The 21,645-nt window shown below is 42.9% G+C and overlaps 1 protein-coding gene across 2 annotated transcripts in view; it reads left to right on the forward strand.

Moving 5' to 3' along the window:
- Positions 1 to 3,488: 3,488 nt before the first annotated feature.
- Positions 3,489 to 21,645, forward strand: part of ANTXR1 (ANTXR cell adhesion molecule 1) — a 223,807-nt gene continuing 205,650 nt past the window's right edge. For both annotated transcript variants that reach the window (XM_054728105.1, XM_054728107.1), the window contains exon 1: positions 3,489 to 3,842. In XM_054728105.1, the coding sequence (XP_054584080.1) occupies positions 3,691 to 3,842 (152 nt within the window). In that variant the 5' untranslated portion in view covers positions 3,489 to 3,690. The remainder of the gene's footprint in view (positions 3,843 to 21,645) is intronic.

Raw genomic sequence — 21,645 nt, forward strand, 5'->3', positions numbered from 1 at the left:
TGAACTTTTACCAAGAACCCAGATAAATGGTGCTTTAGTACCCAATGAGATTCTTGGAAAAATAGATGTCCTGACAACAGCAAACTTTGTTTTAGACAGTTTTACAAAAGGGGCTCAGTCACATCTGTTGGAGAGTGGGGGGAAAGTAAGGGAGAGTGAGTCATTGGTGGCCGGTATACAGGCAGGTCATATTTAACAAATTTTATCTCAAAAAAGGAAGTCTGGCAAATTCAGGTAGAACAGTAATTAGGGTGCAAGACTAAAGTTTTAACATGATCAGTCTAATAAAATAAAACAACTCTCTAATCTTTTGTAAGGCAAGGAACTTGAAATTCCTGGCATCTTTAGATATCTTGGGGTCCTTCCTGGTAGCATATAAAACATTTAAAAGTTACCCCCTCTCTCTTCTTGAAAGAGAAGTTCCCCTTCCCAGTAACCCAATGCAATCTAACATCCCCTTGTGCTACTCCACTGTAAGGTTCTTTGGTAACACAATGACACTTGTGTCATATCAGTGGAATGTTCTCAGGGCTTATCTTCTTCACATCCTACTGTTGACAAGTAGGCACTGTTGACTACTTCTCCTTCCAAGAATCTCTTCCCTGCCTTGACTTTCAGGTTATCGTTCAAACAGTTCCACACGCGTATTAAATTTGCCTTTGTGCTTCTCCAGCCTCAAAAATATCAATCCATTGCCCCAACATCACCATTTATATTGTTCTTCTGCTGACTTGAGTTTGAGAGACAGAGGAGTTTCTTACAAAACTCATGTATCTATCTCTGTGGACCTTGGGAAGGCCAATTAATCTCCTCCAGAAACACTGGGGTCCTTGGAAAGGGTTAGAGAACCAGACACCCTCAGTCCAATCAGAGCATCAGGGGGTCCCTTGAGAAGATGGTAAGATTTGCATAAGGAGATTTTGATACTTGGATATCTCTGAGCTGTAAAATTAATCTGGGAAATGCAAGCAGGAATCCATTGAAGACTCTTCCCCAGCCCTCCTCCAACTTTAAGTGACATCTACCTCTCACCTTTTTCCCTACATGCACTAATCTATATACTATATATAAAAGCCTTAGTGACTGTTACGAGCAGTTGACCGAACAACTGGTCGCTATGGTGACACACTGACCACCAGGGGACAGATGCTCAATGCAGGAGCTTCCCTCTGGTGATCAGTGCACTCCCACAGCCAACCTCCTGCAGCTGGCCAACCTCCTATGGTCCCTTCCCCCAGCCGGCGGCCCTGAGATGAGCCCCAATGGCTGGCCAGGCCAAGGGACCCCATCCATGCACAAATTCGTGCACCAGGCCTCTAGTTAATTATAAGGCTGCTATATCCCACAAACAGAGAAAAATGTTTCCAATTCAAAGAACCTGATAATATCTCCTCTTGCAGACCTGCTGAGCCACCACGTTGAGATCATACTAGGGGCTTCATTTACCTGTTATAAACTCTAGATATCTTTGTTTTGCTTCAACCTTTTATATCCGTAGCTCAATGTCAAATTCACTTCATGAGCATATTTGGATGATACCTCCCCATAGTGAGTGAGGCTGACACAATTAGAAGAAGTGCCTGGAATGTATTTCTCTGAACTAAAGGGAAAGGAAGGTAGAGCAGATTTAAGATCTATGAAATGGTTATCATGTATTAATAGGCCTCTTTCTAGAATATTGGAGGAAGGTGGACATTCAAATGTCTAAATCCCTCTAACTATCCCTCTGCCTGATAAAGCATCATCTTTGTCCCAGGGGAGCCTCTTCCACTCTCTCCCATTCCCCACAACTTTGCTTTATATTGAATTTCCTTCCCCCTTGGAGAGCTGTGCTCCCACCTCTCTTTAATAATGGTGTCTTTACAGTGATGTAAACACTCATTATTGCATAATTTCTGTGGGTCAGGAAGCTGGGAATGGCTTAGCGAATGGTCTGGCTTGGGGTTTCTCGTGAGGTTGTAGTCAAGATGTTGGCCAGGGCTGCAGTCATCTGAAAGCTTGACTGGGGCTGGAGAATCCACTTCCAAGATGAATCACTCACATGGATGGAAAATTGATGCTGACTGTCAGAGGGGAATCTCAGTTTCTTGCTACATGGACTTTTCCATAGGGCTGCTTGGGTGACCTCCTGACATCGCAGTGGAGCCCTCTCCTCCTGAGCAAGTGACCCAAGAGAGCAAGAAGGAAACCACAATGACCTAACCTCAGAACTTACACACCTTCATTTCTGCCATATATTATAAATTACACACAGATCAGTCCTATTCAGTTTGGGTGGTGGTGGTGAGTTTCTTATTAGGCAATAAGAAACATTTTGGAGGAAGGCTAGTGCAATGCATTACAATCTTCAAAACTTGTGACAACAAAATTATTGTTTAATGGATTATTCCAAGACAGTAGGATTCCATGATACATAAGGTGGGGGAAACCACCATGGATGGCCCCATCAGGGGAGTGAGGGTCTTAGAGGGTCATAAGTGAGGGGTCGATGTGTGTCTGGAGAGATCATCCTGAAAAAGGAGTATGCATTGAGGACTCCCAGACTGAAAGACATATGAAGCCAAAACTGAGTTCCCGCCTGGAACTGGGGCTCGGGGGCCACTCTAAAGATCTCTCACTTTAGAAAGGCTACACAAGACGTCCCTGCCAGTCCCAAACTGGTTGAAAGGTCCATACCCTTGTAAGCTGTTTATTTCCTCTGTCCTACATCAAAGATAGGGTGGGGGAAAAGGTCAAAGTTCATAGGCTGAAAGAATTATCACAGAATCTCTAAAATCTGGAGATGGAGATAAGGTAGAATGCTCAGTCTTTCCCTGCCAGGAGGGAGCAGGCTTCTTTGTGGGACTGTTCGTGCTGTTCTCAGCCACGTGACTGGACCCCAGCAGTCTCTTTTATGATCTGCGCTAAGAGTACAGTAAAGGCACTTGGGCGATGCAGATCACAAAGGCCCCGTTCTTCTCTGCTTAATTTGCACAGTGACTTGTTCGCAAAGGCCCCAGCCTGGGGTTGGAGGAAATAAGTTCTCATCCAATGTTTACAGGGATTATCAGAAGACCCAGCAAAGGAGATGAAAGGGCAAGCGGGGGAAAGGCTAGAGAATGAGAACGAATTTAAAATAGGGGAGAAGCAAGGGGGGAAGGGACGGGGAGGGAAGGGAAGGTGCGTGAGAAAAAGAAAACCTGCTCTCACGAACGCCGAAGAGCGCTTTCATCATCTTGGGCCACAAGGGGGCACCCTTTGGACTCTCTTCCCCCATCAAAATAAGAAACGGGGTGGAGAGGAGGGAGTAAAGGCAAAGCACTCCCCCAACCAAGAACAATTTGAAAACCCACCCCATAATATTTAAAATCTGGGACAAAGAACCGTCTGGACGGAACTGCTTCCATTGCAAAACCTCAGCGCAGCCTCGGGAGCGCCCCGGCGGGCCGGAGTCAGAGCAGCCCCTTTAAAAAAAAGCGGAGTACAGTATTGGGATTCTTGAAACCTGAAACCTAGAAACCGAATCGAAGCGGAAACCAGAAGGAAAACCTTGAACTCCTCCAGACAATTGCTTCCGGGGAGTTCCAGGAGAGCGTGGGGGAATAAAGGGCCCGAGAGGAGGGCCCCTCGGATGGCGCGTCCCTGAGGGTCCCGGCGAGTTCGAGGAGCGTGGGAAGGAGAGGACCCTACCCTCTCCCTGGGCTGCAGGTCATGGCCACCGTGGAGCCGAAAGCCCTCGGCATTGGCTTCAAGTGGCTCTCTTTAGCCACTTTTGTGCTCCTCTGCGCCGGGCACGGGGGACGCAGGGAGGAAGGGGGTCCAGCCTGCTACGGGGGATTTGACCTGTACTTCATTTTGGACAAGTAAGTGCCCTAAGTTGTTCCACGCGGGGCTGAGCTGAGGATGCTTCCTCCCCGGGCTGGGCTTGTGGGCAGGGTGGCTTTGGGACCGGCGCGCCTGCCCAGGGACCAAGAGGGGACCCAGCGCTGCGCCTTTGTCAAGGGAGCGCGCCTCCCATCCTCTGCCGCCGGCGTCCGCGGGAGACGAACTTCTTTTCTGCCTTGCTTTCTGTGACCGAGGAGTGTGCAAGGGAGTGTGAGGATGCTGTTGACCTACTACGTTTCTGTCGATCCTTCTCATTTGCTGCAGAAACCTTAGTGAAAAAAAGCTTGCTTTAGGAGAGGCAGAGCTTTGGGGCAGCTCTAACACAAGGCGTGGGCTGTTCAAAGTCTACCGGCTCCTTTTAAAAAACGCTGCCCTACTTAGTGCATTACCTTTGTTCCTGATAACATAATGCATGCTGACTGGGCAGTTAGTGGAAATATAGGTCGATTTCTCAATCTCCCCATTCTGGAGCTTCAGGCTGGGAAATTCTTTGTTGTGGGGCGGTCTTGTGCATTGTAGGGTGTTTATCAGCATCCCCGGTCTCTACCCACTGCTGCCAAGTGAGGATGCCAGGACCACCCCTCCTTCCTCCTCCCTCCTCCCGCTTTCCCACTCTCTCCCTCCTCCCCCCGCCCCCAGTCCCAAAGTGGAGACAACCAAAAATGTCTCCAGACATTGCCAAAAGTCCCTTGCGGGTAATAAACAGCCCGGGACTTGAGAACCACTGATGCAGGCGAATTCAAGTTCTTGGCGATTTGACTGGTGGGCTACCAGGGAGGTGCAGGAGCCCTGGTTTCCTTACGAGAATGGATACTGGTTAGGCATCTGGATTGTGCTCAAGGGAGAGCTGAACTCCGATCGATTAAAAACACTTTCCAAATCCCCTTAGATTTGCCAAGCAGCAGGCATTCAAGGAATCTCCGTGCTACCTACTAATAAACAACTTCAACAATAAAAAGGCCCCCAGAGAAGATCCGAGCTCCTGAGAAACTGAGCTCCTGAGCGCCAGGAGAGGCGCTTCGATGTTACAGTGGTGGGGAGATGAATTTCACAGACTGGAAAGTATTTGGGAATTGGAAAAAAGAGTCCTGCAGAATAAGCTGGCCAGCTAGAAACCAAATGTGCTTTGCAGTTGCCCCTAGAGTTTGATTTTTTCCGTAAAGGCTGTTTTGAACTCCAGATTCTTTGGATGAAAAGTGAGATCTTTCTTGCAGATTTATGAGAAGGTGGATACTGAAAATATACTCCAATGCTAAGAAATGGAATTTCTTTTGTTACTTCTAGTGGCTGGGAGCACCAGCTCACAGGTTCAGAGACTGTCTGAAATCAGTCAGAGGTCCATCAATGAGCTTTAAAAAAAAAAGTTTTTTGTTTTTTTTTAAGCCAGTTGAGAAGGATATACAAGGAACCTTGAAAAAATGGGCAGAATCACCATGTCCCTAAATGGTACTGTAGAGATACTGTACTCCAGTCCATACTGTAGAGATAATAAATTCTCCCCAAATCAATTTATAAATTGAATTCGAGTTTTCAATCAAAGTTCTGAATGAATTTATTTTGGTGGTGAGAGGACTTTAACACAATAAGTCTAGGTTTATCTTGGGGGGGGGAAGGCAAAAGAGCTAAAACATTTTTGAGTAAAAGAATAATGAAGAAATGCTTATACCTCTGAATATTGAAATGTATTATAAAGCAAATTAATAAAACAGGAATGGTAAAAGCCGAAAAATAGGTGGACAGAGTAGAAAATCAAGACATAGTTCCAAGGATATGTAAGCATTTAGAGAAAGTTCAAATCAGTGCGAATTAATTTGTTGTTTTAAAATAAATGATTCTTGAACAATGGTTGATGACATGGGAAAAGAAAAGGCTATATTTATTTATACTCCACACATCAAAACGAATTCCAGGATTGGAAATTTAAATGTTTAAAATAAAGTGATGAAAGAACTAGACTAAATTTTAGATGAATATTACTATAATCTTAGTTTTAGAGTTTTTAAAACAGGGCAGAAACAACAGAGAAAACTATAAAAAGATTTAAGTATATTAAAATTTTAAGTCTCTATAAGTGAAAAAATGCCATAAATAAAAGATACTAACCAGTTGCAAAAACTTTTGCAATGCAAGTTACTCTTTAAATATATATAAAAAGCAGTTTTTAAAAGATCATCCCAATGGAAAATAGGATTACTATATAAATAATTCATAAAAATATGTATCAAAGGCAAATAAATTTAAAAGTTCAACTTTATTAGCAAGCAAAGAAATGAAAAATCAAGATATAATTTGTATTAAGTTGGCAAATTTTTAAAAAAAGAATAACAATATTTAGTGTTGGCCAACTTGTAAGAGTAGGCACTGCCATATTTTACTAGGGAAAATATAAATTTGTACAGTCTTTCTAGATTTGTGCTGTGCAATGGAACTTTCTGTAATGCTGGAAATGTTCTTTATCTGTGCTGTCCAATATGGTAGCTACTAACCATATATGGCTGTTGAACACTTGAAATGTAATTAGTGTGATTGAGAAAGCGAACTTCTAATTTTATTTAAGTTTAATTAATTTAACTTTAAATAGCCCACATATGGTTACCATATTGGATAGTGAAGACAAGAAGATAATTTAGCAACATGTATCAGATACTTTTTAAAAATAGGTTTCTTCTTTTCCATCTCACAAATCCATGTCCTAAAGAAAAAAAACCAAGAGTCACATAGAAGTGCCTATGTGTGTGTTCATGGTGGTGCTATTTGTAAATAAAGCTGAACATTAACTAAATATTCAACAGGAGATTATTAAGTAAGGCATGATAAATGCCTACTATGCATATTTGTGAGATGTTTTAGGAAAAATATTTAATGCTCATAATATACTCTTAGGTGAAAATGCAATTACCAAACATTATATACATTATGGTTCTACCTTTGAAAAAAAGCTTAACAAATGCCTATATTTACCCAATATGTAAATAGTATTTCTCTCTAGAATAGTTTTGAATTCTGTTTTTATGCTTTTCTGAATTTTCAAAAGTAACAGTGAATATGTTACTTTTATATTCAACAACAATAAGCTATTACTTTGAGTTTTTAAAAAATCATTTCAAGTGTGAGGAGGATTTCTAACTAGTGTGCTGAGCTCTGAGCCTCTCACCATTGTAGAGGATGCTGCTTATTGCACATAAAATCCTGGAATAAACTTCTAAATGCACCATGTCATTATGGACCCAAAATGCTTCGGGAAACAAACTGTGGGGAAACCTTTACAGGTACCTACTTTACATTTGCCTGGACCCCTCTGACTTCCTTTAGTTGTCCTATTGCCCGCCCGAAGTGAGGGATATGGTGGTGCTGAATGAAAAGCTTGCTAGGACAGCTACCTTTTGGTAGCTAGGGCAAGCGCTGCTGTCCATAACTTCCAGATGAGACAACTGTTCAAGCTTTGTCAAGTCACTGGATGAAGTGACCTACCCAAGAACCTAGGATTAGATCATGACAGAGCTGGGACGATGTCTACTCTTGATTCCCAGCCCAGATCTAGCTTGCCATCTGGATCCAGGCGAATTTCCCCAATTGTGGAGCCCAGAGCCAGAAGATAGGCCAAAAGGTAGTGATAGCTAACAGGCCCCTGGGTGAGCCCTGAAGACATGGTCTTCTCTTCACAGATAAGAACTTCCTCAATTAGTGCTGTCCAGCACCCAACCACAGCAGAGCAGAAAGAGCAAGAATGCTAACTTGTTTTTCCCTTGGGCATTTAAGGTCCTTTGTCCAGCAAGACATTGTCTTCAGGCTGAAACCAGTGGGTCACAGGGCCCTGAATTCACCATTCTTCTCCCCACCCTTCAAGTCCTTTTTTCCCAGTGGATGGTTCTCTTCTTTTTTATAACATTGAATCTCAGCTCATTTCAGCTTTAAGCAGGATGCATCTCTGGCCTGGAAGGAACCCAGATTATACATTTAATGGAACGTCATGTTTTCTCAACCAGGAGCAAAAGACTTTATAATGATAACCTAGGCTACCACAGTAACACAATAGGGCATTATTAGCGGCTTTGGCGATGGGGTTGGTGGACTGAGCTTCACAAGGCTTTATACCGATGGAATTTCATGTTCATTTAAACATGCTTTTCTGGTTACAGTCAGGAAAAGTAGATTGCTGGAAATTCAATCAGGGATTTGAAAAGGCAGAGTTGAAAGGCCTTTATCCAGAGAAAAACAGTCAAGGAGCTTCCTTTAAGTCTTCCAGGGGGTCCGCTAAGATTAATGCACTCCGTTGACCAATACACAGACATGACTGTACCTCTCCTCCCTCTCACAGGGCTCTTCTGCTACCTCACTGTGTATTTATGTATCATATATTGGTCTGTTTTATAGAGAGCTATTCATCATTTAAATGGAAAAAGGGGGAGTCTTCATTGTGGGACTTAGGAAAGTGCTGGCTATATTCATGTGTGCCCTAAAAACTTTAAAACTAGAATGGTGGCATGGAGAGTAGAAGGAATGGAGGAGACAGTGAACTGGAGGGAGACAGTGAGCACTGAATAGCTTTATTTATAGGACTTGCTAAAGCCACAGCCTGTCACCCAATAAATCCCTACATTTGTAAAGGCCCCCCACAGGCTTACCAGGTGCTCCTTCGTCATTAGAGCCTCTGTACCCCTCCCTCTGCCACTTCCTTTTTATCCAGCACCAATTTTCTCTCTCCCTTAACCCCACACAAGGGGACCTTGTCTTGCCACTCAGAGTTCCAAGCCCGGACCCACCACTGAATGATCCCCTGGCGGTAATGAGCGATCATTACCATGCGTTATACTTCAGGACCATGGTCATTAAACAGATTTTTATAACATTCGGCTGGGAATCTCACCACCAGGTATACTATTGTTTTTCTGGGAAAATACCTTCTGGATTCCCAACTGCTAACTTACAAAAGAAATCTTTCGAGTCAGAACTAAAGTTTCCCAATACGTATGCCATCTCCCAGATGTGCCAAAGACAATATTGTTTGGTAGCTAGGACAAGCACTACCGTCCTTAACGTACAGATGAGAAAACTGTCAACCTTTGTCAATTCACTGGGTGAAGTGACCTACCCAAGGATCTAGGATTAGATCATGACAGCTGAGACGATGTCTGCTCCCAACTCCCAGTCCAGCTCTTTCCACTCATCACTGTGCAGTTGGGTCATAATGGGAAGCACATGTCAATACAACGAGAGGTACTGGGTGAATTCCTGGAATTAAAAATCCCTGCATCAGAGTTCCAGTAAATGGTGGTGTATAAGGCAATTAATATGCTTAGTTGAAGAACTACCACTCTGCTCTTAAGTCAGCTGTCTTTGGTTGAAAGCTTTAGGACTCGAATCCCCTGCCCTCCACCCTCCCAGCCCCCCACCCCCTACTCACAAAGATGCTTCCAAGATCTGGAGGGATGGATTGGATTATTATGATGCACTTAAAGGTCAAATAAAGTAGTAATTTGTTCAGATTGAACCTGATGGAGAAGGGCAATTCAACTCTGTCGATGTATAAAAACACACCGATGTTGCTTGTTTTCAGGTATGCTTTGGAAGAGAACTTTGAGTAGTGAAAATGTGACCTTGGCTCTGAATAAGGAAAACAGAGTTCATTAGAAGGCACCTTTAAAATGCTACAATAATGATTGTAAGGAAAAAAAGTGTTCTGGGGCCAGGAATATGTGTGTGTGTGTGTGTGTGTGTGTGTGTGTGTGTGTGTGTGTGTTAGAACTGCCTACAGGTTGGAAGGTTTGGCATATGGGTCAAAAATAAATAAGGCAAAGTGTTTTTGTTTTGTTTTGTGTTTCTGTCTGGGTCAGTCAAGTAATTAGCTCCAGTTTCCTTAGCTGTGGAGACCTGGTAACACTCAGTGTCGAGCTGAGAATAGAATCCAGGAGTGTTGGAGGAAGGCACCCGTCCTAAGATAACCCGTAATTATCTCCAAATGCTAAAGGACTCCCAGTGGTCTAGGAACAAACTCTGGCATCCCTTAGTGAGACTTGGCTGTCACATAAATGCAAATTTGCTTTATGCTAATTTAGAATGGTTTGTCTTTTTTATGTGTGACCAAGTGACTAGATTTCACCTCTCCCAGCCATTACTCGCCAACAAAAGACCAAGTGAATATTTGAACATTTCTGACATGTTTCTCAGACATGCCAGGTTCATAATGAAAAAAAAGTAATTAGATTTCTTCAATTTGGTTGAGCATATTCTTTCACTCATTTGTCATAAATATCTTCTCAATTCCAATAACAAATATGCAATCTATTAAAGGCATGGGTAACACTATGCCTACTGCAAGCAATGCCCTGTTCTGGGAGCCTCAAGGGATGTAAAAAAAAAAAAAAAGGCAGGAAGCAGTGCCAGACTTCTTACTTTTTAGGCAGAAGGACATTCGAAGGACTCCAGGCAGCCAAAGCTAAAGGCAACAATGGGGATTTGGGTGAGGGGCCTGGCAGAGAAAAGTTTTGATCAACACCAACAAGAAATAATAAGTAACATTTACTGAGCCCTGGTTAGCTTCCAGGCACTGTGGTAAGTGCTTTGCCTGTATGATCCCATTTCCTCTTTGCAACCACATAAGGTCAGTATAGTCATCATTTGACACATGAAGACACTGAGTTTTAGAAAAGTTACCCAAGGTCACTCTAAGTGATGAAACTCAACCTCAAACCCAAGTCTGACTTGTGATCTATGCACAAAGAGAAAAAGAATCTTAACTTGCAAAAGAACATTGAGTCAATCAGGGTAGGTAAGGTTATGCTGTGGTAACAAACAATCCCCCAAATCTCAATGACACAAAACAACCAAGTTATCAACTTTGCCTAGTTCTTTGTGATGAGGGTCAGCAGGGGACTGCTCGTTAGTTGTTCGGGGAGTCAAGCTGGTGGAGGAAAACAGAGTTCATTAGAAGGCACCTTTAAAATGCTACAATAATGATTGTAAGGAAAAAAAGTGTTCTGGGGCCAGGAGTGTGTGTGTGTGTGTGTGTGTGTGTGTGTGTGTGTGTGTGTGTCTGTTAGAACTGCCTACAGGTTGGATGAGGGTCAGCATGGGACTGCTCATTAGTTGTTCATGGAGTCAAGCTCTGAATAAGGAAAACAGAGTTCATTAGGCCAGTGGTCGGCAAACCGTGGCTCACAAGCCACATGCGGCTCTTTGGCCCCTTGAGTGTTCTAACGCCACTTCTTCAAAATAGACTCGCCCAGGCTGAAAACCGACTTCTGCACATGGGCCACGAAGTTTCAATCGCACTGTACGTGCGCACCCGCACGTGGTATTTTGTGGAAGAGCCACACTCAGGGGCCAAAGAGCCGCATGTGGCTCGAGAGCCTTGGTTTGCCGACCACTGCCCTAGGCTGGAAGGGAAGAAAATGCCAGAGGGTCTCTGGCTGGCAATGAAATGCTCCAGCCAGAAGTGACATGCCTCCTGCCACTCACAGCCCATTGGTCAGAACTAGTCACATGGAAAGAAGATGAAAATAATGTCATCCTTCCATGTATGTAAATGGAGAGGAAAGCCAGACATGGGTGGGCATCAAAAGCCTCTACTGCAAGCATGTAATTATTCACTGCTTTGGCCTGAGTGAGCAAGAAGGGAATAGTCATGAGAGGGTCAAGAGATAAGAGTCTTCTAGAAAAGAGTCCATTTGGAGCTATACGTCTTAGATATCCTTATCAAGGTGGAATTACTATTAGACATGACAGTTCAAATCCACCCAAGAGGCAGTGAGGGCTCCTGTTCTTTTCCTCCCTTCCTCATTGCTCCCATACTTTAGGTGAAACATTCAATGCAGTGGGCAAAGGTTTAATTAGATGAAATGGGAGGTAGAAATGGAGATCAGACATGCTTCCCTGCTACCTGTACGTTACAGGAATGTATTGGAAAGCTAAGAATCTCTTTGCACATAGTCTGTGGCATATGAGGGAATTTGAAAGGCTGGGAAGGGAGAGCAGCCCCTGGAACTGCAGCAGCTGAGCCGAGAGGATGCCTGGATATTGCAGAGGCTGATTCAGACGGAGTTTGAGAATCTGGGCTGCAACTAAATGTATTTCTGAATGGGAGTGCTGTAGGCATTTTTGGTGGGATGATTTTTCCGTGCGGGATGCTTAATCTTTCTGATATCTGCTTTGTTCTTAGCCTTCTTGGTCAATGAGATAACCAATAAATAAATATTGCCTATACATTTGTTTTTAAATACCCTGCCATGAGATGGTACCACCCCAATTGAGAACCCCTAACTGAGAGACTGCAAGGCAAGCCAATGATGCTGATTCCTAGCATCCCAGGACTACATCTGAGCAGGAGGAAGAAGGAAGCTTTAGTGATAATTAGGCCAGTAGAAATTGTAGACCTTGGAAAGGAATATGCTAAACCAGTGAATGACATCACCATGAATCCAGCCACTTAAGCAGAAGATCTGGGAGTAATCCTTTCTCATACTGCCTGATCCTATCTGCTCCCACATTTCTCCTGTGTCTACCCCATTCTCTGCCTCGTCATTGCCTTAGTTCTTAGCTCAGGCCATTTCTCACCCAGTTCACTGAAACATTCTCTAAATTGGTCTCTTTATGTCTTTTCTTAGCCACCCCCCTCATACCAAAATTGACCTTTTTAGAACACAAATTTAATCTTCACATTATTTCCCCTAACCCTTTAATCTTGAAACACCGCCAAAGCTCTTTAATTTTTTTCAACTACAAGAGTTTACTATTGATTAGGAAAGCCTTCCAAGTCTTTGGAAGAACCTTCACATCTTTAACATTACAATGTATTTAACAATGGTTCTTTTATTGCCTCAAAGGTTGTTTCTTAGCAAGGTACTCAAGAACCTTATTGCACAAGCCACTGTATATTCCCTAGCTTTATCTCTTTCCACACTCTGTGGTTTCCAATAAAGCCACACTATGAACTAACCCATATCCTCTCTTGCCTTTAGCTATAATACCCTCCATGACTCCTCCTGTCTTTACATAATTGTCCTCTTACCCTTTGAGATGATTACTAATACTTAGTGCTCTCTCATCACTAGTTGTGGGCTGCCTGAGGTAATAAAAATTAAAAATAATCACCTCTTGCCCTGGCTGGTGTTGCTAAGTGGTTAGAGCATTGACTCGTGCACTGAAGGGTCATGGGTCCTATTCCCAGTCAAGAGCACATACCTGGGTTGCAATTTTGATCCCCGGCCCCAGTGGGGGTGGGAAACAACCAATCAATGTGTCTCTCTCACATTGATATTTCTCTCTTCCTCTCTTCCCTCCCCCCTTCCTCCCTTCCACTCTTTCTGAAAATCAATGGGAAAAATATCCTTGGGTGAGGTTTCACACACACACAAGGAATTATCACCTCTCTACATCACATCATTCAAAATTCATTCTCTTTTCAGACTCTCTCATCCCATATCTCCAGATAAGCAGTAGATTGTCCATTATCAAGAAATGGAGAGGAATAACTTCTGGTGTTGTTGTCCTTGGGTCATATTTAGTGACCTTAGCATCTTTTCCTCAAACTCGGATGCTCAACCATATGCAGTTTCAATTAAAAGTAGCTGTAGGAACCACCTGGCACAGGACTTTCCCAATATCTTGGTGGCAAAAGGATTGTGATCAGAATCAGAGTCTTCCTGCTATCATTCCCTACATAAAAGATAATACAGATATCAGGTTTAAGGAAATTATATAGCCAATAAAAGTGAAGCATTCTAACTGTAACTGTACACCAGTCACAGTAATAATGTACGGCCAAGGGATTACAAGATACTATTGGACAGCCATAATCTAACCATAAATAGACAAATGTATGAGTCAGGACATTCCTGGTCTATGCTTTTTGTCCCAGTATAGCTATTAGTTGCTTCCTAGTTTATTCTTGAAAGTATCTCAGTTTAGATTTTAAATTATATGGTCATCTTGATTATTAACTGCCATAAAAGACTATCAAATGAACAAAAAGTGTGAGGATTGAAGGCCAAACAGGTGAAGTCCTTGTAAGCCTTATTCCATTAAAATAAGCAATCAGCTCAGCAATCCTGATTCCTATTAAGTGCCTCAATTTTAAGCTTTTCCTGGTATCCCTGCTCCCAAATTCCCATAATCGTGGAAAATCTCTAGTCCTTCTCACTATCTTAGCACCCATCACTATGAATTATATACATTTCAATACCCTCCATGGGGAGGCAGTGTTGCATAGGTGTTAAGAGCCCAGGCTTAAACAGCAGAAAGGAGACTATGAGTTTAGTGTTTGGACTAAGAACATGGACAGTAGGGCCAGACCACCAGCATTCAAGTCCCACCCCTACCACTTACTAGTTGTGTGTCCTTGAGCAAGTTACTTCATCTCTTTGTGAACTCGGTTTCCTCATCTATAAAGGGGAGCTAATCGAATTATAATATAGGGTTGTTGTGCTCAGAACAGAGTCTGATGTACTCATCGAGTGCTAGCAATTATTATTAAATGGAAATGAATATGAAATGCTCAGCACAATGCCTGATGCTTAGTAGGTACTCAATAAATGTTGAGTTATAATTTTTAATCTTTATAGATTCTAAAGAACCTACCAGGCATTCAAAAAATCAGTTTGCTGAATCATTAAATATTATGTTATATTTGAACCTACTATAAATAGATCCAGCAGGAAAGAACAGAGAGGGGCCATATGCTTTGGCAAAAATAAAGGCATTGCTGACTTTTGGAAGTGCTGTGTCTTCAGGGAATCATAAATGCAGAAACTGAAATTGAATGAGTTAAAGGGCTTTCTGGGAGATGAGAAAGAAAATTTGTTTCTGACTTCTGAAAAAAAAACAACAAAAAACTAAAAGCTGAACATAGACAGTTAGCTTCTCCTTCACTGCCTCCCTCACTGTCATCTAAAACTGATCCCCTTCGAAGACTATACTTTCAGGGATCATTTCTATAGTTTGCTAAAACTGCTCCCCTCCCCCAAAACAGAAAGTTTTAAGGAGGTGACTGGGGGAATCCTGATTCAGGTCTAAAGACAAAGGACAGGACACTGACCTGTAACACACTTGTGAGAAATTCCACCAGAAACAAAGCAGATGGATTGAATTTGAAGGAGGTCAGCCAAGGTCTACTTTCAACTCTGCTTCCAAGTTGTAAAAAAAAAACATGTAGAGGAAGATTCTAGAAGAGTCCCAAGAATAATCCCAAATCTGGAAGTGAGTTTGCAGTTCTGAGTGGGAGGAAGAGGGATGAGAACCATCCCCTTGTGCCCTGCCGCCGTGTGCCTCAGCATCATGCAGAGGCAGCTGCACTGGGCAGTTGAAGGGGCAGTTTCACCACAAAAGAGTGAGTCCATGAACACCAGGCATCTTTCTGGTTTTGCCCTCCCCCAGTTCAGTCCAGACACATGAAGAAGGACTAGTTTGCTCTTGTGAGTATGCCCTTTGGTTTTAGACCAGGTGGTTTCATGGAAAGTTGTAGCACATCTTCAAGGAACAGAAAATTTCAGTCTTAGTTAAACTCTTCCAGAAAATAGAAAGAGTTGAAGTTTCCCAATTTGTTTTAGGAAGCTAGCATATGTCTGATCTCAATATCTACCAAAGATAACACATTCAGATGCAAAACTTCTGACCAAATTGGTATAAAAACTTAAATCTGAATCAAATATAATCAAAGCAAAACTAACAGTGTACTAAGGAATAATACATCAAGGCCATCTAAAATGTTTCCTAGGAATGCAAGAGTGCTTCAGTATTTAGGAAACATATTACAGTAACTCACATCTACTTTGCATGCTGAAGATGAAACCAAGTTATTTCCTCAGCAGAATCTGAAAAAAACATCTCTCCAAATACTTAAATGTTCAAAGGATACAGAGGATATGAATAATAATTAATGAGGTTGATTTAATAAATATATTTTGAATCCTATACCCCACAGAGAATAAACTTTCCTTTCAAATGCCCATGAAATATTTATTAGGTCACAAAGAATGCCTCCCTATATATCCCAAGGCACAATTTTTCCAGTCTATACTCTCAGCAATAAATAACAGGAAATGAATAGCCAAAGTACACTAACCCTCAGCTACTAGGAAAAAAATTTTTAGATTTTTATATTATCTTGTCATGAGGAGGACTGAAAGAAAGTGACTCTCTAGGACGTAGGACGGCAAACTATGGCTGGCAGACTGTTTTGGTAAATAAAATTTTATTGTAGCACCACCACACCCATTTTGTTCAGCTACTATCAATGGCTACTTTTGTGTTACAACAGCAGAGTTGAGTAGTTGCCGTGGCAACCACATAGCCCTCAGAGCCTACACTATTTACTGTCTGGCCCTCCACAAAAAAAGTTTGCTGACTTCTGGATTAAGAAAACATTTGCACCCCAATAGAAAATGGGCAGAGAATGTTGGGACCAAGGTCAGCCATTGCCCAGGGACCTGCACTCAGTTTAATGCTCTGCGTACACCATCTTTAAATTCTTAATAATTTTTGTACAGGAAGGCCCTGAGTTTTCATTTTGCACTGGGTTCTACTAATCATGTAGCTGCTCTTAACTGATACTCAATGTTTTTAAAACAAAGAAAATCAAATGAACAATAGATATGAAAAAAATCAGTGGCTTATCCTATCTAATAAAGAGGGAATATGCTAATTGACCATTATGCCATCCCAAGATGGCGGGGCCCACAGCCAATAAAGAGGGAATATGCTAATTGACTGCTCACGCCCTCACAAGATGGCAGTACCCACAGCCACAAGATGGCGGCCCCCAATCCCCTCAGTCCCACCTCATCCAGCCTCAGTCCCCCCTCATCCATCCTTAGTCCCCCAGTCCCCTCAGCCCCACAGGGGAAGGCAGTTGGGGGCAATGGGGCTGGCAGGGGAGGGAAGTTGGAGGCGATTGGGCCAGCAGGGGAGGGCAGTTGGGGATGATTATGCCAGCAGGGGAGTAGTTAGTCATCAATCAGGCCAGAAGGGGAGCGGTTAGGGGGCTATCAGGCTGGCATGCAGAGTGGTTAGGGGCAATCAGGCAGGCAGACAGGCGAGTGGTTAGGAGCCAGCAGTCTGGATTGTGAGAGGGATGTCTGACTGCCGGTTTAGGGATTGGGCCTAAACCCCTGAGGGATCCCAGATTGGAGAGGGTGTAGGCTAGGCTAAGGGACACCACCCCCCATGCATGAATTTCGTGCACTGGGCCTCTAGTAATAAATAAAATGCATCCACATAAAAACTATAATGAAAATCTATATTCACTTAGTAAATGTACAGATATTTCAGCAGGAGCTAATCCTGAGTGTGGGTGAAGGGTAAGAAAATGAGTCTTTCCAATCTTATTCCTGAGGGTTTAATAGTCATGAGGGTGGGAAGTGAGTTCCAGCAGCTACCAAGTCCCGCACTGAGGTCACTGTGTTCCAAGCAGGATGTTTGTCACCTTATAAACATTAGATTTAATCCTCAAAACGATCTTTAGCAAATAGGTACTATTACCTCCATTGCATAATGGAGGAGGCTGAAGTTTTAAAAGTGAAACATCTTGTTCAGATGTCACTCTAGAAGTGGGAGAATAGGAGTTTGAGCTCACATCGGCCAGCCAGTTGGTGCTCATAACTGCTGGTCTGGGAAGTCTCAAGGGTACATTGTCCCACATTGCTGGGAGAGTTTGGTCATAGCTACCCAAGACTCTGAGAATTTGTATAAACTTTAACCCAGAATTTTTTAAATCCAGTATGGAGAAATAGAGTTATCAAAAATACAAATGTCTCAAGGTAGAAAAACTTATTCCCACTGTACTAAAATTTATAGAAAATAAGTTAAAGCTGCTTAGCTTATCCTCGAAAGACTTTCCTGCTGGGTGCCAGTGTGGTGAGGAGAGGGAGCAACTTTCTTCCGAACTGGAACTCTTAGTCCAATGCAAGAATTTAAACACCCAGTGAATTTGTCTTTTTAAGTTTTGCTCCTACCCCCTTCTCTCGCTCATACAGATGCGTGTTTGGGGGGAGGCTTATTGTGTCCTTGGGCATTCACGTGAAGGGGGCCTCTGACTTCCCTTGTCTGGTCGTGGTCTCCTGGTGGTCATCCATAGATCACACTGGTGGCTTTGGCTAGTGACCCGTGGGTCTCATTTATCACATCTTGGTGTACATTGCAGTTATGAGAAATACCTTTGGGCAGCTAACCAGTTTTCTGTGTGTTTTTTAACAACAATGATAACAATTTTGTGTTGCATTTGCACGAGAGTACCAATAGATATCAGAAAATATTTTCAGACTTTCTTGGTGTGTGTGTGTGTGTGTGTGTGTGTGTGTGTGTGTGTGTGTGTTGAAAAAGGGGAATTAGTGGAGGTGAAAGGAGACCGTATTTTGCTAGAATATCCTCTTGATCTTGAAAAAATACAGTTTACATCTTGACACAGTATATATACATTACTTACACATAATTGGCCAAAAATTTCACATAGTATACTTTCTGTATGCAATGTATCCTGATATTTCTAGTGTATTCTTTTTTTTTTTTTTTTTTCAAAATGTTGGCAACATCCCACCAAACTGCTTTCTCCAATCACTAATAGTTTGCATTCTATAGTCATTCTTTCCATAGCCATCTGTTGGATTGACTGAAAGGGAGATTCCTCACAAGTCAGTAGGGTGGGCAGGGCACCCTGGGCTGGGGTCTGCCTGGCACTGGCAGGAGCAGGGTGAGTAGCCTCAAACTCAAAGTACAGTGCTTCGTGGCTTGGTTTGGGTCTGGACTGGTATCTGAAGAAGTCGGAGTGGAAGCAAGAGTTGAGGTCAAGCTTTTTGAGCAGGAAGGAGGCTTGGCCATGACCCCAGACAGTAATAGGAGGGTTAGGGCTGAAGGCCTGGGCTGGGTTTAGGGTTCCAGCCAGTTAGCGTGCAGTGTGAGGTTAGGAGGAAGGAAGAAAGACCAAGAAAGAAACCGGGGAGTGGAGGGAGGGGGCAAATGGACTTGGGGTCGGTCTTTCATGGCAGAACTAATTGCTGGTCCCCTTAGTGGTGCCCGAGGCTGCCATACCCTTCAGGATTAGCTGGGGACCTGGGAGGGTTATTGAGGACATCAGTGCCTTCAGCGGGGTGGGGCTAAGGAAAAGCGGGGTCTGACAGTTTTATAATTTCCTCCCTTAAAGCAATTCTGCCCTTCCAGATTTATAAGATTCCTGGGTGAGGGTTCCAACTATGGGCTCTCTTTTTTCCCTTTCGTTTTATTCTAACCCATGTGCAAAAGAAGGGGAAACAGTTTAAACTCAATTAGGCCCACTTGATTTTGACTCTGGTTGTGTGTGTGGCTAATGGAAAGAGCCTGTGTTTCTAAGGAGCTTAACCACAGGGAGGTTTGGAAACTCACATAAACACAAAAGTATGTATTTCAGAAAACAAATCAGAATGAGACTCAGAGATCTTATTTTTCTTCTACTCTTTGTATATTAGACCCTTGGAAGTAATTGAATGGCAATCTGAAGGAAATGCAAAAATCCCTCACTGGGAACACACAGTGAATGCAATGAAACAAAAATTTGTTGACTTATTTTTTTAATATTTTACTTATTGTTCCACTTAGTCGTGCATTCATTGGTTGTTCCACTTAGTCGTGCATTCATTGGTTGCTTCTTGTATGTGCCCTGACCAGGGAACCAAACCTGCAATCTTGGCATATCAGGATGATGCTATAACCAACTGAGCTTCCTGGCTTGGGCTGTTGACTTCTTACCATGTTCCAAACACTAGAGAGAGCATCTAAAAACAAAAAGATGTAAGAAATGCTGGGGCTTCCCCCAGCAGTGACCTTCTTGAGGGCTGATGGCTTTGCCTCCCTATGATCCGAGAAGTCCTCAAAGCCAAGATAGAAGGTGTGGGAAGGTGTTGACTCTGATCTTGAATAGACCCAGGTATACTGAATGAATCTTCCAGCACAGAACTCTGTACACTGTGTTCAAGCAGAATTCCTGGGAGGTTACATGCATTCCAAGTTTTGTTGAGATTTATATTTGTGGACACAAAATGCCAAGAAGGGACCTGAATCCTCTACACCAGTGGTCGGCAAACTCATTAGTCAACAGAGCCAAATATCAACAGTACAACGATTGAAATTTCTTTTGAGAGCCAAATTTTTTAAACTTAAACTTCTTCTAACGCCACTTCTTCAAAATAGACTCGCCCAGGTCGTGGTATTTTGTGGAAGAGCCACACTCAAGGGGCCAAAGAGCTGCATGTGGCTTGGGAGCCGCAGTTTGCCGACCACTGCTCTACACCATCCTGCTACCCAGCTGGCCCATTGGGCTAGAATTATATTTGAGGTAGGATTTAATTGAGTCAAATATCAGGGACCTTTCACATCCACTGATTTCTAAAATGAGCATTTCAACTTTCTGTGGCTATAGTTTGCTCAGCTATAGTGTGTTAAAACAAATTATAAAAAAACCAATCCACAACAGAGTCCAATGAAACATTTCCTAGTACCACTTATATTTGGGTTATGAAAGAGTTTTTATTTTTTCCTTGGAGCTTCATTCACAATGGCTGGGAGAGCCATTACTACCTGAAGAGAACATCAGGATTCCTTAGCTGGGCTTTTAAGATCATTAACTCTTAAACTGGTTGGCAGATAAATGAGGTATTTTACACATTGTAGGGTGGAGAGATGCTGGAATTGGATCCATTCTCTGCACTTCCCCAACCAACACCCTACTTCTGGCTGTGACCAGGAGTCCACTTAGGTCCTCGGGGTTGAGAGGAAGCCAAGGGTCTGAACATGGACACACTACCCTGGATCGATTGTTCTGGGAGTAGCTACTAGGGCAGATTTCAAACCAGAAAAATCAGTTTACAAGGCAGAGTGCAGATGATGCACGTGTGTTTTAACATAAAGTCCAAACAGAGTCCAAGGCCCAGCATATCCACCCCTGTGGGAGAAGGGAAGGAGGCTGATTGAGGTGCCAGTGGGCAGGTGCCAGAGGCCCGGGGGATGAGGTAATTAGAGTTCAGGGTGGTGGTAAGGCAGAGGAGAGGACTGTGGCACCAGGCAGGCAAGCAAGCCTCTTGCTCCTGGGGATTTGGGTAAAAGAAATATAAGCAGCATCCCCATCAGGGCTCTTTCCTTTTCCATGGGGTGATTTGATCTTGGGGGAGACAGAGCATGGGTTAAGACGGCTCAGTAATCAGGACTAGAAGAAGTCCAAGGTGCAGATCTAGATAACCCTATACTCTGCCCCTTTAGTAGCTGAGGCCCCTTGGGATCTCATGGTAACCCAGAGAACACAAAGCCAGTTTGGTTCCCAGAATCTTAGGAGATTATATTTACCCTCAATGCTTGAGGGAACAGGCTATGTACATCTCAAGTGTGTCCCAGAGGGGTTATATTTTGGTCGAGGCTTACATAATTGTGTAAAGAGTGATCATGAAACAAACCTCAACAGTAATAGGGCAAGTATGATCAGAGTGAAACAAGCTGGGCAATACCTCCTCGCCTGTAGTTTTGTCTTGGAGGCCTCATTTCATTTTCTTCTTGAGAAACTACCTACCCATTAACGAGAAAGATTTCCGGATAGATCTAAACTTTTCTCAACACCCCAGTGTATTTCTTGACTCTTCCCTATATCTAGCACCAGCAAATTAGATGGATACCAAAATTGTATAAATTTTACATGTTATTCAAAAGAATAGTGAAAATGAAATGTTTTAAGACGAAAGAAAGTGAATGATTATGGGGTGATCCTTTTTAATAAATAAAGGAATGCAAGTTGATTTGTGGCTGTGAAATAGAGCTAGTCCTTGAAACAAA

Source organism: Eptesicus fuscus, chromosome 16 (assembly GCF_027574615.1).
Source record: "Eptesicus fuscus isolate TK198812 chromosome 16, DD_ASM_mEF_20220401, whole genome shotgun sequence".
NCBI classification, from domain to species: domain Eukaryota; kingdom Metazoa; phylum Chordata; class Mammalia; order Chiroptera; family Vespertilionidae; genus Eptesicus; species Eptesicus fuscus.